This window comes from Acyrthosiphon pisum, chromosome X, assembly GCF_005508785.2.
Source record: "Acyrthosiphon pisum isolate AL4f chromosome X, pea_aphid_22Mar2018_4r6ur, whole genome shotgun sequence".
Taxonomy (NCBI): domain Eukaryota; kingdom Metazoa; phylum Arthropoda; class Insecta; order Hemiptera; family Aphididae; genus Acyrthosiphon; species Acyrthosiphon pisum.
Genome location: NC_042493.1, coordinates 57,158,812 through 57,174,843, shown reverse-complemented (window position 1 = coordinate 57,174,843; position 16,032 = coordinate 57,158,812). Strand labels below are relative to the sequence as shown.

At 27.9% G+C, this 16,032-nt stretch overlaps 1 protein-coding gene across 3 annotated transcripts in view; it reads left to right on the top strand.

Annotated features, from left to right (window-relative positions):
- Nucleotides 1-14,433, top strand: part of LOC100168237 (proton-coupled amino acid transporter-like protein pathetic) — a 26,263-nt gene extending 11,830 nt beyond the window's left edge. For all 3 annotated transcript variants that reach the window (XM_001951466.5, XM_016804869.2, XM_016804868.2), the window contains exons 3-8: nt 5,235-5,336; nt 6,930-7,080; nt 8,519-9,001; nt 10,112-10,290; nt 12,053-12,219; nt 13,449-14,433. In XM_001951466.5, the coding sequence (XP_001951501.1) occupies nt 5,235-5,336; nt 6,930-7,080; nt 8,519-9,001; nt 10,112-10,290; nt 12,053-12,219; nt 13,449-13,738 (1,372 nt within the window). In that variant the 3' untranslated portion in view covers nt 13,739-14,433. The remainder of the gene's footprint in view (nt 1-5,234; nt 5,337-6,929; nt 7,081-8,518; nt 9,002-10,111; nt 10,291-12,052; nt 12,220-13,448) is intronic.
- Nucleotides 14,434-16,032: the final 1,599 nt, after the last annotated feature.

Genomic DNA, 16,032 nt, shown 5'->3' with positions numbered 1-16,032 from the left:
AAATGGTGTACATTTAGTATCAATTTTAAAAAGTATATTTAATTTAAATGAGCACTCATTTCATTAATTAAGGGCTGTTCCTACAATGTCCGGTTATGTGTCGGTTAACGTTAACCCGGCTAATAACAAATTATATTACCCGCAGAATTCCGCCGGTTATTAAGTGTTCGTTAACTTTAACTGTAGATGGTAAGAACGGCCCTAAGTATATTAATTATCTTCGAAGACATTGCCAATTTTTTCTGTTTGATTTTTTTATATATGGACATGCAAAATGTTTTTGAAAAACAAAAACCAATACAGTTTAAAACCTTTAAAACCTAGCCTTTATATAGGAACATTAATTAAATATTAATTATAAGATTACAACAAAATAACTAAAATTGTTATTCTTGGTTACCCATTTAATATGTAATTTCCTCCAAATTTGAACAGAAAATAACCGTGATATATTTTTGAGATTTTTTGCTTACAGAATAATATACTGATATAATATCATTATTGTGTAAGAAAAACGATTCTGAGCGAAAACGGTCAGTCAGCCTATGATATTACTAAGTATATTTGATGATATTATTTTGAATAAAGTAATTTATACACATATTTACGTGGAACCTATTCATCAATAGTAAACATTATTAATAATAATATTCTTTATTTACGGAATTAAAACTTTACAGTTTACATAATATATATAATAAAAAACAGATTTATGGGTATAATAATATTATATCGTTTCACAAATTTATAAATTGGCAAACAAAAAATTACAATATAATAAAGATTGAACAACAATGTTAATATTTTAATAATAATACAATATTATAAGAAATAAGTAAGTAGAATATTAGAATTGAATGGTTATTAAGCTTAATTCAAATTGCTATAGATATTCAATATTAAAAATATTAATATTCAAACTATTTCCCAGGGACATCACAATATTAACAGGAGAATAATGCTATTGATAGTCTAATCCTGTGTTTCTTAAACTATCTTGCGCGGAACCCTGGGGTTCATAATATATGGGTTCCATAACACTTAGGTACTGAAGTAGGTACTAATTTTAAAACATTCGAGGAAATTACTTAAATTAATCCATCTAAAGGTATATTCGCATTTTGATTATTTTAAGTTTATTTTAATCGTATGGCAATTCACGTGTAATAGTTAGATTGAATATTTTATCGATACAATTGACTCTTGAACTATAGCAAAATAACGTTTGAGGTCGGTAATGTACTATTAATAACTACGATGTAATTGTAATCGTGAACTGGGTTATAAGCAGGTCTAGGATTTACATGCAATAAAAAATTTTAAAATATGCATTTTATATACCAAAATATGCAAACATATGCATTTAATTTTTTATAAGATAAACACTAAAATATAGTTACAAAAAAAATATTTATTTATTAAAATACATCAATGATAGGTTGTTTGTCTTAAAATAATATTATTTAGAAATAAAATAAAATAAGATGTATAATTCACATTAACTACGTGCATGTTACATGAAATAAAATTTATATTTGACAAAAAAACCAAGTTTTACGAAATATACTATAAAACATGCATTTTTTACATTCTTATAATCGAAATATGCAATAATATTATTTTTTTTAAATATATGCAATAATATAGATTTTATCCAAAATATGCAAAAACATGCAACATAAAAATACCACCATTTATCTCATCATGAGGTGATTCGTGGACATTACTGACAAAATCAGTAATCAAAAGTACCAAAAAAAAACATGCTGTTGCATATAAATCCTGGTTCTGGTTATAAACTTATATCGTATCGACAAAATTGAAACACCGCAACAGAATTTGTGTCGAACTGGACACGATAATTCCGCTTTCATCCAATAAGCTATGATCTAAGTATGTCTGTAATAATAAAATGCAATAGCATTCATGTCATAAATTTAAATTTAAAAGTCCGGGTTCTCTGATATTTTAAAAACTTTTGGAAATATTTTTTTATATCAAATAATTATAATTATTTGAAATACACAATTATTGTTATTTTGGTTTCAAATAATCTTTATACATATTGTGTTGCAATACAACTAGGTATTAAGACAAAGTAGAGACTACGAGTTCACGACAAAAGTGGACATTAAAAGCGTCCACTGATAAAAAACATTAAGAAACGGTAGTATAATCTTTGATTATCCAAGCAGCTAAAACCTATAAATATAAATAGTAAACTTTATACTATATATATCATTGCAACGACAATAATAATGAATTGCCTGATTGAATATTTGGTGATTACAAAAATCAATATTTATAGGTCAATAGTTTTTTTTGAATGGTTATTGCATACGTGTCTGCACTGACCGTCTGACGAGCAGGTATTCAACCTTGAATATCAGTGATAACACCCATCCAATTGTCAGTCGTCAACGACGCGATGACATGACGCTCACTCGTGTAACGTCGTTGGTTTTCCGCCACCTAACGTAAATTTTAATCATGAACTATAGTTACTTTAATAATATCTAAATGTTCACGATTTTTTTTTTACTCTAGCAAAGTTAATTTTTCAATGTTCCTTTCTCAATATAAAAAAAAGGTGGGTAAGTGGATGTCGCTCTGTTGTACAGTAAATTACAAGTGGGTCACTGTATAATGGATGGTATTAAATTTGAATTCAATGATATAATATCATTGTATAAGAAAAACGATTCTGAGCGGAGACGGTATGTCAGTCTAGGTATAAGACATAATATTATTTATGGTATTAAAAAAAAAATTGACCTATAATAGGTAACTATAATAAATTCCAAATTAATCATATCACAATATCCATTAAGTATTTATAACGCGTTATACATCAACAACAAACCGTGATACTATCATAGATATAATATAATAGTATACTTAAGAAGTTTAAGTATACCCACGAAATATATTATACAATCACGATAAAATAACTAAAATACCTAGTTATTCCAGGTTTTTAATAAGTAATTTCATCCAAATTTGAACTTAAAATGACTATAAAAATAAACTGTGTAAATGTAATTTTTAGATTTTTTGGTAACAGAATTAATTACTTACGTGGAATCTTGTTCTAAATTTTCAATTCTTAGATACAAAAGTTGAACATTTTATAAATTTTTAACTACAAAATAATTATTCAAATTAAAATTAAAAAGGTGGGTAAGTGGATGTCGCTCTGCTGTACAGTAGGTTACAAGTGGGTCACCGTAATGGATGGTGTTAAATTTGAATTCAATGATATAATATCATAATATAAGAAAAACAATTCAGAGCGAAAAACGGTCAGTCAGCCTATGATATTAGTAAGTATATTTGATGATATTATAAGGTGAATAAAGTAATTTATATATAACCTATATACATGGAATTCTTGTTTTAAATTTTCAATACTTAGCAAAAAAAGCTGAACATTTTATACATTTTTAACTACTAAATAATTATTCAATTTTAAATTTGATAAATTTTGTCAAAATTCGAATTTTAAATGCTTATAAAAAAAAAATTGTGTCTAGGTATGTATTTTTAATATTTTTCAACTGCTATCAATATATCAAGAGCCTTGCATTACATTTTCATGATTTTTTACTAAACAAATACAATTTTATTGATATTATAGAAAAAAAAAACTTTTTAAAAAAAAATTTAAAAACTTAGACAATGTCCGTAAAAAGCTCAAAAAGAGTCAAATTATTTTCAAAATTGTATGGTGTATAGAAAATGCTTATATAAACATTCAGTGAAATTTTAAAGTATCTACAGTCATTTGTTTTTTAATTACAATAAAATAAGAAAATCTTCACATGAGAAGTCGAGTGAATATCAAATATGTTGTAAAAATATGAATTTCAAACGTTCATAAAAATTTAATTTGACTTTCTTGTAGAAATTTTTTTTTTTTTTGTATAAAAGTAGACTAATTTATGAGGAATCTTGTATTACATTTTCAAATCACAGATTTAAAAAGAAATTTTTTTATGAATTTCTAACTTAAAATTTTCGTAATTTTTACGTATTTTTCAATATTTGAAATTTAAATGCTTATAAAAAAAACTGTGAATATGGATTTTTCATTTTTTTCATCTGCCTTTGAAACAATATTTTAGGAGCCTTCTATTAAATTTTCAAGCTTTTTTAAAAAGTATAAACAAATAAAATTTTGTTTATATTTATTGAAAATAATACTAAAAAAAATGGAAACTGAAAATGTCCATAAACAGCTCTGAACAAGTCAAAATGTTATGGTGTATAGAAAATGCTAATATATACATTCAGTCAAAATTTCATATACTTACAGTTATTTGTTTAAAAGTTGCACCAAAAACCAAATTAGATTTTTTTTGAAAACTACTGGGAAATTTTTACTTTTGACCCCCCCCCCCACACCCCCCACCAAAGTACCTACTAGATTCAGTTTCCTATCAAAAAAGATATTGTTGAAGAAAATCCAACCATTTTTACTGTCCTAAAAGTTTATGACAGACACAAAAATAAAAAACAATAAAAATAAACAATCATCATTGTAAAATCAATACATTCGTCGCTGCGCTCATAATCTATAAAATTTAATTGATCCACAATAATTGTTTATGATTGTTTGTAGATAGAATTTCGAATAATTTATGTAGTAATATGTACTATTATAATAATTAAATAATTACAATATACCTATAATAAATGCAATGTTATCGACAAAAATTAAAACAATACATAACATATACATATATGCATTTATATGCACCTATGATAACGTTATTAAATAATGATGTACATTAGTTTTTGAATGTTAAAAAAAATATGAACTGTTAAAACTAAAAATATATTTAAAGATAGTACTATAGGACCTATACAATGAATATTGTATATAAATATAGTTAAATATTTTATGAAAAATGTCATGGTTTTCTATAGATTTAGCTCAAAATATTATTTTTGTATTCCAATGCATAATTTAATACCACTGTTATCATATTAAGAAAGTGATCTTAATTTCCATTTGATATATAAACAGTTGTAATATTTGGTACGTCATGTATCGTTCGCTTTCTATCAAGAATAGGGGATAAGGTTTAAGTAGCCTTAAATCTGTTGTATCTTTTCATGCTTTTCATCGATGATTGTAACATTAAACATATTAAATATTTTTTTATATATGTATATAGTATGTCATAATAATATTATATGTTTATTTTTACTTGGTATATTATTTATTTCAGACTAAGACCATTCAAATGTCAAGAAAAGAGTGAAGTCGCACATCTGAATGGCATCGACTACTTCGATCCATTTCTCGAGAGAAATTTGGAACACCCAACTACGTGAGTGTAGTATCTATCTATAAATTATAACAGATTCACTCTTATAGTAATTGCGATGCCCAGGGAAAAATATCATTGTGAGGCAGTTTTGTAGTTCTGCCCCAACGATATAAATAACATAAAATTAATAATTTTATTAGTATTTATAAATTATAATAATGATTTAAAACAAATCAGTTGTATACCAATATAATGTAATGTAATTTATTATAACCTTTTTATTTAATTTAAGACGTCACCAATTTCAATATTTCTAAAAAAAAACTCATTTAAATACTGAATGTTTACTGTTTAGTATATTTAAATATTTAAAAACCACAACAAGAAATGAAGTCAATTACTTCAGAAATAATAGAAACTTTAAAAACAAAATATAAAGTATAAATAGTTTTTACTTTTTATTTTAACCAATTAATCATTAAACTTAATAATACAATTCAAATAAGTAAATAGTATAATAATAATAATAAATCTAAACAAAATTAATTTTTCTCGACTTTGCTTCTGAAAATTATATAGGAACAATATTAGTTATTACAATGAATTTAATACTAATCATGAAAATCAATATTACAATACCAAAATTATATCAGCATTAGTATTATTCATTAGTAGGTGGGGACTATTGATTTAATCAATGTTTGTACCTAATATATAAATTCAATAATTGTAGGTATATAGGTACCTAGGGCCAGAGCTGGGCATATCTATAAAGCGGCGCTCCTGGCAAAATAAAAATTTGCGCCTCCCCAAAAAAAATAATCAATGTTTACTTTAAAGCTTAAAAGTTAAGTTTATTATTTTATCAATTAAAATAACAACATTTTAAGAATATTTCAAATTCAAAATAAAAATTAAAAGTTCGAAGTTGATTGATGTGTACTACATACTTTTATAACAAATTCTTAAAAACAGTTCCACATAAACAAGAATCTTATAAAAAATTTAAATAAAATGATACAAATAATACTTCAAATTAAATAGAATTTAGTACAATATATTTATTAAACAAATTTAACTTTTCTGGTCTTTTTGAAGGCAAATGCTTTGATGATTGATGTGTAGTCCATCTTAGATGCACATATACATATATTGCAGTCGTTCTATTTTTATTATTATCGGCCACAGGAAACACATTCATATTTCCTGCGGCTTGTACCTATACGTGTAGAAATATATGCATAATTATAAATAAAATCTATTACTTTACGATATAATTCGGTAGGTACCAGTTATCGTCGATCGTCTTAAAAGAAAATTAATTTCAATAATCAATAGTAAATTTGAGGTTTAAATAGGTTTATAAATTTATGTGTTAAATTTATAACACAGTATTAATCAACTCGCATCTAATAACAAATATTAATATATTGAAATATTTTTTTTTCGAATTCAAATTTAATGATATCAAATTTTGCACCCCCATTCCTACTCGATATTTTGCACCCCTGGCAGGCGCACACCTTTCCAAGCCCTCGGCGTGGCTCTGTGGCTATAGGGCTGTAGGGGTATCAGCTGTACCAGGTATCTGCATGAATAATTAAACATTATCAGTAATAATTTATTATACACTAATTATTTAAATTTTTACAGCAATGGTGAGACCCTGACTCACTTACTCAAAGCATCTCTAGGAACTGGTATCCTGGCCATGCCGCTAGCTTTCCAGTGTTCGGGACTTATAACCGGCATATTCGCAACACTGTGTGTGTCGTTCGTGTGCACTTATTGCTCGTATTTACTGGTTAGTTGTTGAATATCTTAAATACTATATGTAAATATATATTTTTTTTGTTAGGTTTATAGTAAATTATAGCATTTATACATAGGTAATGAGGCACACCACAGGTCAATCAATCATATATCTATTAGTTACTATCTACGTTATAATGTGCAAAGTATATAATCAAACAAGTCTTATCGGTTTTCTTTTATATTATTTAAAGTCAAATTATTATTTTTATCATCGATTCAAAATAATGCATTTTATAGAAGAAAAATAACCAAACAATATTTTAATACAATTTTGGGAACTCTATAATATTATATGTATAGAGAGGATGTATTAGGTATTAATTTCATTATAAACTTGTTAGTACCTAGTTGTTATCGTCCTATAATATTTTCATAACGTTCCAAATATGCATTATAGTTTTTTATTACCTGCTTATTAAATTCTATACCTATATGTAAATATACTATAACAATGATGATTTGCCTTTATTTTCATTCACGCACTTACACACGCAAACACAACTTGTTAAAAATAATATATTATGTAGTTTATAGGTACAACTATGCAGTATATTAGATAGATTAAATTGATCTTTTTTTTTAAACTTATACTATTAAGTAATATTGTTAACAACTTTAAATATTTGTTAAATTACGTAATACCAACATGGCTACCTGTTCTATCTACATAACTCAAGTCTATTAAAATGTTATTCATTTCAAAAAAGTGTTGTTGAAGACATTTTTTCAAAAAATAAATTATTTAAAATGAGCCGGTTTTCAATACATTTTATTAAATATGATTTGTTTTGTAAATGCAAAAAAATATATAATATTTTGTTCATATAAAAAAAAATAAAGATACAATTCATTATATTAATAGATTTTTTATATTATTATATTGTCATACCATATGATTATTAGTACATAGTCATTATTGGTAATATAATATATTGACAATACATACGAATTTGATGCAGTATATAACTACTCCTAATCTATAGTTAGTATATTCTATCATCTAATATTATATATTATACGTTCAGTTTTATAGTCAGTAGGTAGTGTATATACCTATTATAATAATATAGACTATAATATTTTAAATCAGATCTAAAATAATGTTCCTAGATTATTTCAGTGTTATAACACGTATTATCATTGATTATACACAGTGCCACAGAAGTCCAACATATTTTTACCTATGACATTAGACGTCTCCACCTAAAATTTTGACACCCACCTATTTCTTATAATTACCTTACCATACACCAAGCATAGTTTTTACTTTTTATGTTGTCTATTAAAAAAATTTTCATAAGATAACTAAAGAATGACAAAGTTGACCCCCTACCTACTAAAACCACAGTCATAGCCCATAGGTAAATATATATTTTGGCGCCACTAATTATACATAGTATTACACGTATACTCTTGTTGTTTTACAGGTGAAATGTGCTCACACGCTTTATAGGCGGACAAAAGTGTCATCCATGAGCTACGCAGATGTGGCTGAAGTGGCGTTTGCCAACGGACCACAATGGTCTCGAAAGTTCTCGTTGATAACCCGCCAGTCGGTGCTCTGGCTGCTATTCGTCACATACTTTGGAACGTGCAGCGTGTACACTGTGATCATCGCTTCTAACTTCGAACAACTGTTTACACATCACATGGGTTACGAGCTGAACCTTCGGTACTTTATTTCGATACTGCTCATACCTCTTATACTGCTCAGCTACGTGCCCAATCTCAAATACTTGGCGCCCGTGTCTATGGTTGCCAACCTGTTGATGGCCACCGGTCTGGGCATCACATTTTACTATACGCTGTGTGACGTACCAAACATTTCAGAAAGGCCAGCTGTGGGAACACTTGAAACGTTCCCAACATACTTCTGTCTCACCGTGTTTGCCATGGAAGCCATTGGAGTGGTACGTTTAAACAGTGGTGCAATTAGGAATTGGTTATGGGGTGGGATATACGTTTTTATAATCGCAATAGTGAGGTGCTATATGTGCCCCTCACCATCACCCTTTGTTCGTTAAATTGCATAGGTCATGTAATAAAATAAAAATTAATATTATAAATGAAATGAGGCAAATGGTTAAATAATGGTTTTCAAAGACAATAAAGTAAACAATAAAATAAAATGTATTATTCATAATATTATATAGTCCATCATTCTTTTTTTTTTTATTAATAATAATTTGGATGGGATTTCGATGCACTTCAAATCGTTTTCTTGAATCTGGCCACGCGATGCTCGTTTTATAACTTGCGTATTCCATGTATTTTTGAATTGCCTTTTTTTGACAATTTTAAATGGTGTAGTAATTTTTTTCATTTTTAGAACATTTTAGGATTTTGAGTCATTTTTAAAGTTTTTGAACAATATTAAACAAAATTTAAATTTATTTTATTTTAAGAATTTTACATGTTATAAGTTGTAAGTTTTATCTTTTAATTGTAATAATAGTTAACCATTGTCTATTCATTTTTGTTTTAAAATTTTTAAATATTTTATAGCCAAGTGCTCACGATAATTCAATTAGTTATTTTAAACAAAAAACAGTTAGTAGGTAGTATAAATCTTCTTCCTCCTATAAGCTTTGATGCATAATATTTCTAATGAATGAAATCGTTTTTAAAAATATTTTTTTTTCATAATTTGAAGCTTTTTTTTAACATTACATTTCATCGACTCTTTATTTTTTTTTAAATAACGACCCATATTTGAATTTAAATAATTGAAGTAGGTACTTACCTAAGTACTGTACCATCATCATAGCCCATAGGTTTTATATTGTGTTATAAATTAAAATTATATTTTAGACAAGATCAGTTGATTGACAATGTGTCCTACAGGATGCTTAATTCTCAGTAAATTAAACTAATATAAAATTAAAAATTAAAAATATATAGTTTTACTTAATAGTTTTTATTTTATTTTTTTTAAATAACACAAAATCAACATGTAAAAGTTATTGTCGTAAATTGTATTTATTCTGTTCGTCTTCATGTCTTATTTTTATTTATTGAAGGTGATGCCGTTAGAAAACAACATGAAAACGCCTAGAAGCTTTTTGGGAGTTTTCGGCGTGCTGAACATAGGCATGGGCTGCGTGACCATTGTGTACATTCTACTCGGTTTCTTCGGTTACTTGAAGTACGGTGAAGCAACAAAATCGAGTATAACGTTAAACCTTCCAACTGAAGACCTGTGAGTATATTATATCATGCAGCTAGCTCTATAACCGCATATCTTGTAATATTTGTTTTCCTTGTACCACAACTCCGGTGCAAATAGTCGCATATTATCTGTATATATAAAACAGGAAGTCTGACTGATCTATAAACGCACAGCTCAAACCATTGGACGGATCGGGCTGAAATTTGGCATACAGATAGCTATTATGATGTAGTCCGCTAAGAAAGGGTTTTTGGAAATTCAACGGGTAAATGGGAAATTAAGGGGTTGTAAGAATACAACAGTAGCGCCATCTATAAAGCAATATCTTATTTGAATATACATAGTTGGTTTTAAAATACAAAACGTAATTACTTGATATATGGAATAGTGGTTCCTTTAATGATCTAAATGTGCAAGAAGAAAGGACTTTCTAATATTCATATTTTAAAGAGGTAGTCAAACGGGGATCTCAAAATGCATGGTGAAAACTGAAACTTTTTTATGTTTATTAATGGTTGCATTTGGTTGCAGGTTATATATACGAATTATTTCACAAAGCTAGGTACAATTACGCCGATTTGTCCGTAAAAATAAAACGAAATAAATTAAAATAAAATAACCCTTAAAATATATTAATATATTAATATTAAATACTTCTAAAAATTCGGGATGATCAACTATGACTTAAATACTATTTTAGGTACTTGGTACACTGTATAAACATTTTTTTCAACAACAAAGATATACTTATATAGTAATATAGGTTTTATTTTATCATCCACCTCGCAGTGTTCGCAATCTACCGCAGGTAGATTGCCTACCTGATAATATACTGTTTACATAACCATAAGAATTTCACGGACAACCTCACACGGGATGGCTAAAAATTAAAATATAATATGATTTTTCTTCCATAATATGCACAGCGAATTATACTCAAAAGGAGTTAATTAATCAATTTTTTTTCCTGTGTGATTCAGCTAGTATTATAATATATTTCTAGTTTTGTGATTTTTGAGATAAACTAATATAGGCACGCTGTCTAATATCAAATTGGATTATTTTATTTTCAGCTTATAGTACTTATCTTAAACACAACTATTAGTCACACCATATGTATTGTTAACTCAAAGTTTCTGATATTTCTGATACTGTTTTTTGCAATATACAGAAAAGTCTACAATATATTGAATGTAAAAAGTTTGGTGTTTTTCAAAAATATTTTTTTAAACATATTATAATCATTACCTACTTTAATTTATAAATATGAATAAATGCGTCAACAGCTTATTAAAAATAATAACATTTTACATATTTATGTGCTTAATTGTGTCGTATTTTAGTAGTTTTTTGGATTAATATTGTTTGATTGCATCTGTGTTCATTTGTGTCTATTGTAAAAACGGGGGAACCACTAGCGATTTCGCCAATGTAGCATCGATTCTTACTGTATCGACCCCGCCAATACAGGTAGTCTAAAAACAACCTATCATTTCTGCCATTTACCAACTGAATTACCTATTAAAAAATAAATTTATATTTGTCTTAATTAAAAAAAACTAATGATTTCATAAATTATAGCATTTACCAATGTAACTTTCAACTTTGAATGTAACTTATTATTCACATAACTGTAACTTGCATCTAGTTACTCAACATAAAAGTATCTAACTATTGTAACTTAGTTACATAGTTTTAGAGTAACTTGCCCAAACCTGTATAGTGTATACGGCCTATGATTTTAGACGAGTGCGTAGTAACTTTAACTTTATGTTTTTGTGTGTCTTTACAGTGCCGCCCAGGTGGCTAAAATATGCATCAGTTTAGCAGTGTTTTGTACGTACGGTCTACAGTTTTTCGTATGCTTGGAAATCATGTGGAACAAAATCGAGGAAACCTTTGAAAGAACCACAATTTTGCATAACTACGTTTTAAGAACGGTTCTGGTGATTGCATCTGGTGAGTACCTACCGCTAACCACCATGCATTTTAATAATTGCACGCTGCTTTTGGTTCGATATTTTACTTTTTCTATTTTGAAAGACAAAATAATATATTTTACAATTTTGAATTATTTATAAATTTATAAATAGTTCATTTTCTCAAAATTGTATTACTTAAATAAAAATATCTTTCTTTCTATAATTTCCGTAATATCGCATAACAATTTTTTTTTGTTTTCTGAAACCTATGGTAATACCCTATACTATATGAATACTAGATATTTTTCCTCTTCAATGAAAATCGAGTAATCACACATATATTTTTGGTATAGTGCAGCAGAAAGATATGTTGTAGCATGCTACATTTTGATAGAAATTTAATGAATTAAGAATTATAGATGGATTTTTAATATTTATATTATTTGTTTGCGTTTCTATAGCGGTGAACAAAGCGATACATGAAAAAACAAGTCAAAAAATAAATCGTATTCAGCCCACAAACTTAATATTATCTATAAATTAATAAAAAAAAAATTGATTTTTGTGAGCCGTAAGGGGTTGAAAAACGAAACTATATAATCACTTCCAGAGTATCAAGAAATATGTGTGAACAATTGTATGCCTATGCCCTATTGGTTGAGTAGTTTCCAAGTTTATAAGCCCCATCCAAATACTAAGGCTCTACATAAAATGGGTATGCTATGCCACCATTTTGCGACTCATTTATCAATGATAAAATGACAAAATAAAGGGGGAGAAATTCAAATTTACATAACATTATTAGTCGCAAAATGGCGACGTAGCATACCTGTATCTATAGTGCCCTATCCAAACGTACATTAATTTATGTATAATTATATTTAGATAGCAATATAATAATTTAATTAAAATGATGTTAGCGCACTATTTCATTTATTTTCTCTCTATAACTCACGTGCAACACAGCAATTTTACGTTTAACAGAACCAACCCGGTGTTGTTACTTATAAATCATAATATTGGAGTCAATTATATATCCAATTAACATTAAATAATTATAGGATATATTTTTAGTATATATACCTACTAAAATTAAAAATGTTCACATTTAATTTCCAAATTTAAACCTCTGCCCCTACCGCCTCCCCTCATCCCAAAAAACAAAAATATTTAGGTCTAAATAAGTAATCGACTGTGACTATGAGTTGTATTATATTTGATATTTTAATGATAATAATGTCTGTATGCTTGGTTGTGGTTTTGCAGTGTTGATCGCGGTAGCTGTACCGACAATCGGTCCGTTCATTGGACTCATCGGTGCCTTCTGTTTCTCGCTGCTCGGCATCATTGTGCCCTTGATCATAGAGTTCGCCACATACTGGGATGAAGTAACCGTCTGGATGACCATCAGGAACCTGGTACTGATCGTTGTCGGTGTCTTGGCTCTGGTCTTCGGCACAGCCAACAGCATAGCAGATATAATCGCCGCGTACGATCCTGCTCAGGCGGTCGAGTGCGTCATCAACTCCACACTGCCTCAGCCAATCGCAGAGTGACCGGAAATCCGGCCACATCATCGACCATCCAGCCACACGGAATTTACAATAATTATTTATGTATAATCATAGGCGTAGTGCCAGGTGTACCTCGGTAAAACTGAATGCCAACCCCCCCCCCCCCCAAAAAAAAAAAAAAAAGGCCTATTGTTTATACTTCGTCGAGATAAGTTTAAATGATACCAATGATAAAAACCGTTGGGTTTTAAAACCAAATTTGATTTTCAACTATACAAAAATTGTGTGAATAATTACAATAATTACAATAATGGCTATAATGGCTTAAAAATTAATAATTTTTTACATAAATAATATAGTCATCACATAAGAAATTGCAAACGAGAATACTGGCTACGCCTATGTATATATAATAGTTCTTAAACTCGTTTACGCGTATTCAAAATGTTTAACGAAAGTTTAATTTGTGGTTGGGATGGTCGGACGACGGGAATCGACGTCGACGAAGCAACTGCCACGATTAATAGTCGTCCTTGTTTCGTCGGCCAGGTGCCCGTCGACCACTACCCAAAAGTGCTTGGGTATGGCACCATCGGCATAATATAATAGGCGACAGACACATATAATAATAATATTTATTAGGTCGCATTCAATCATAAAAAAAAAATTATTTTAATTTAAAATTATGTTTCAAAACACGATGTAAAACTTAGGCTTAATCTCTTTTTATTATTAAATATGATTGAACGATCTTTTTTTTTATTCGATATAGATAGGCTTCATATTATATGATATTATAATTATATACCTAAATATTTTCCATTTTCTTTTTATACATTATATAATATTAAGTATTTAACTTGATAAAAATTGTATTACGATTGTATGTCATTATTTTTTTACTTAATAATAATTAATACATAATTTTCAATATTGAAAAAGAACCTACTTATTTTTTTCCTAAATACCAGAATAAAATCAAATCAGATCATATTTATGGTCAGTCTAAAACTCTAAATTCTAAATTAGGTAAATAAAAAATGTCTGTAGTAAAATTCGGACATTCAGTCATACTAATCATACTGTTGTTAGTTGGCTATCTGTCATCATCATGTATTGAAGCAAACAATTAGATCCATTATTGGTGGTTCTTCGGGAAATATACAGTATTTTTATTCTCAATAATAAAATAGCACAAAACAATGTAAACTTGAATTTTTACGGAAAACCCGTTTTCAAGAAAAATCTATTTTGTTTAAATTTATTTTATTCGTATCTGTGTAAACAATAAGTAGTCGAAATAATGCTTAGATTTTCAACTTCAGTATTTTTTCCGATGGGAAAGTGAATCTAGTTGGTGATTCGGCGAGGTATAATTTTAAAGTTTCCAGTAGTTTTCAAAAGCACCGAGAAAAACCAAAAAAAAATTTGGGATAACTGCAACATAAATTTTAGTATTTGGTGTAACTCTAAAACAATTGACCATATAGATACAAGACAATTTCACTGAATGTATATATGAGTATTTTATATTTTTATATACACCATAAAATATTCAAAATATTTTGAATCCTATTGCGTTATTTGTAGGCAACCTATGCATTTTTATTATTATTAGTTTTTTTTTTAAATTAATGTCTATAAAAAAAATTTGCTCTGTAAAAAACTTGAAAATGTAATACAACGTTCTCATTAGTTGTTGTTAGTGGATATTAAAAAAAAAGTTGAGCGTTAATCAACAATATTTTTTAATGAGAGTCTGAAGTTCGGACTACCCTACTTCCCTATCCCTATTTATCCATACTTTTAATATTATAAATGTGAAAGTACTTCTGCAAAATCATGTCTATCTATCTATCTGTTACGCTTTCGCAATAAGCCATTGAATTGATTCTAATGAAATTTGGTACAGAGATAGAGAAGACCTTGGAGAAAGACATATGCTACCTTGTACATTTTACAACAGTCCTAATATATAGTGATAATCGTACCTAGGTATATATCAAATGTTAATGTATTTACTTTATTATAAACCGCTTTCTTTATTCTTTATAAATTTATATTATATTATAATATAATATTCTTTGTATTTCTTCGACTGGCATTATATGTAGGCACCTATTAGTACCAACTGTGTACTAAAAGCGTACGAAAACGGAAAAACTGCAGTTGTAATGAAATAATAATCTAGGTAGGTACATGAAATGGCACTGTTGTATTTTGCGTCCATTATTGTCATCGATCTGTTGACCACTGATAAGGTAAAAGTAGATTATAAAATATAAAAGTACAAAACTGTTCAGCGTGCCATCTTGAAGGTTAAACATTTGTTGTCT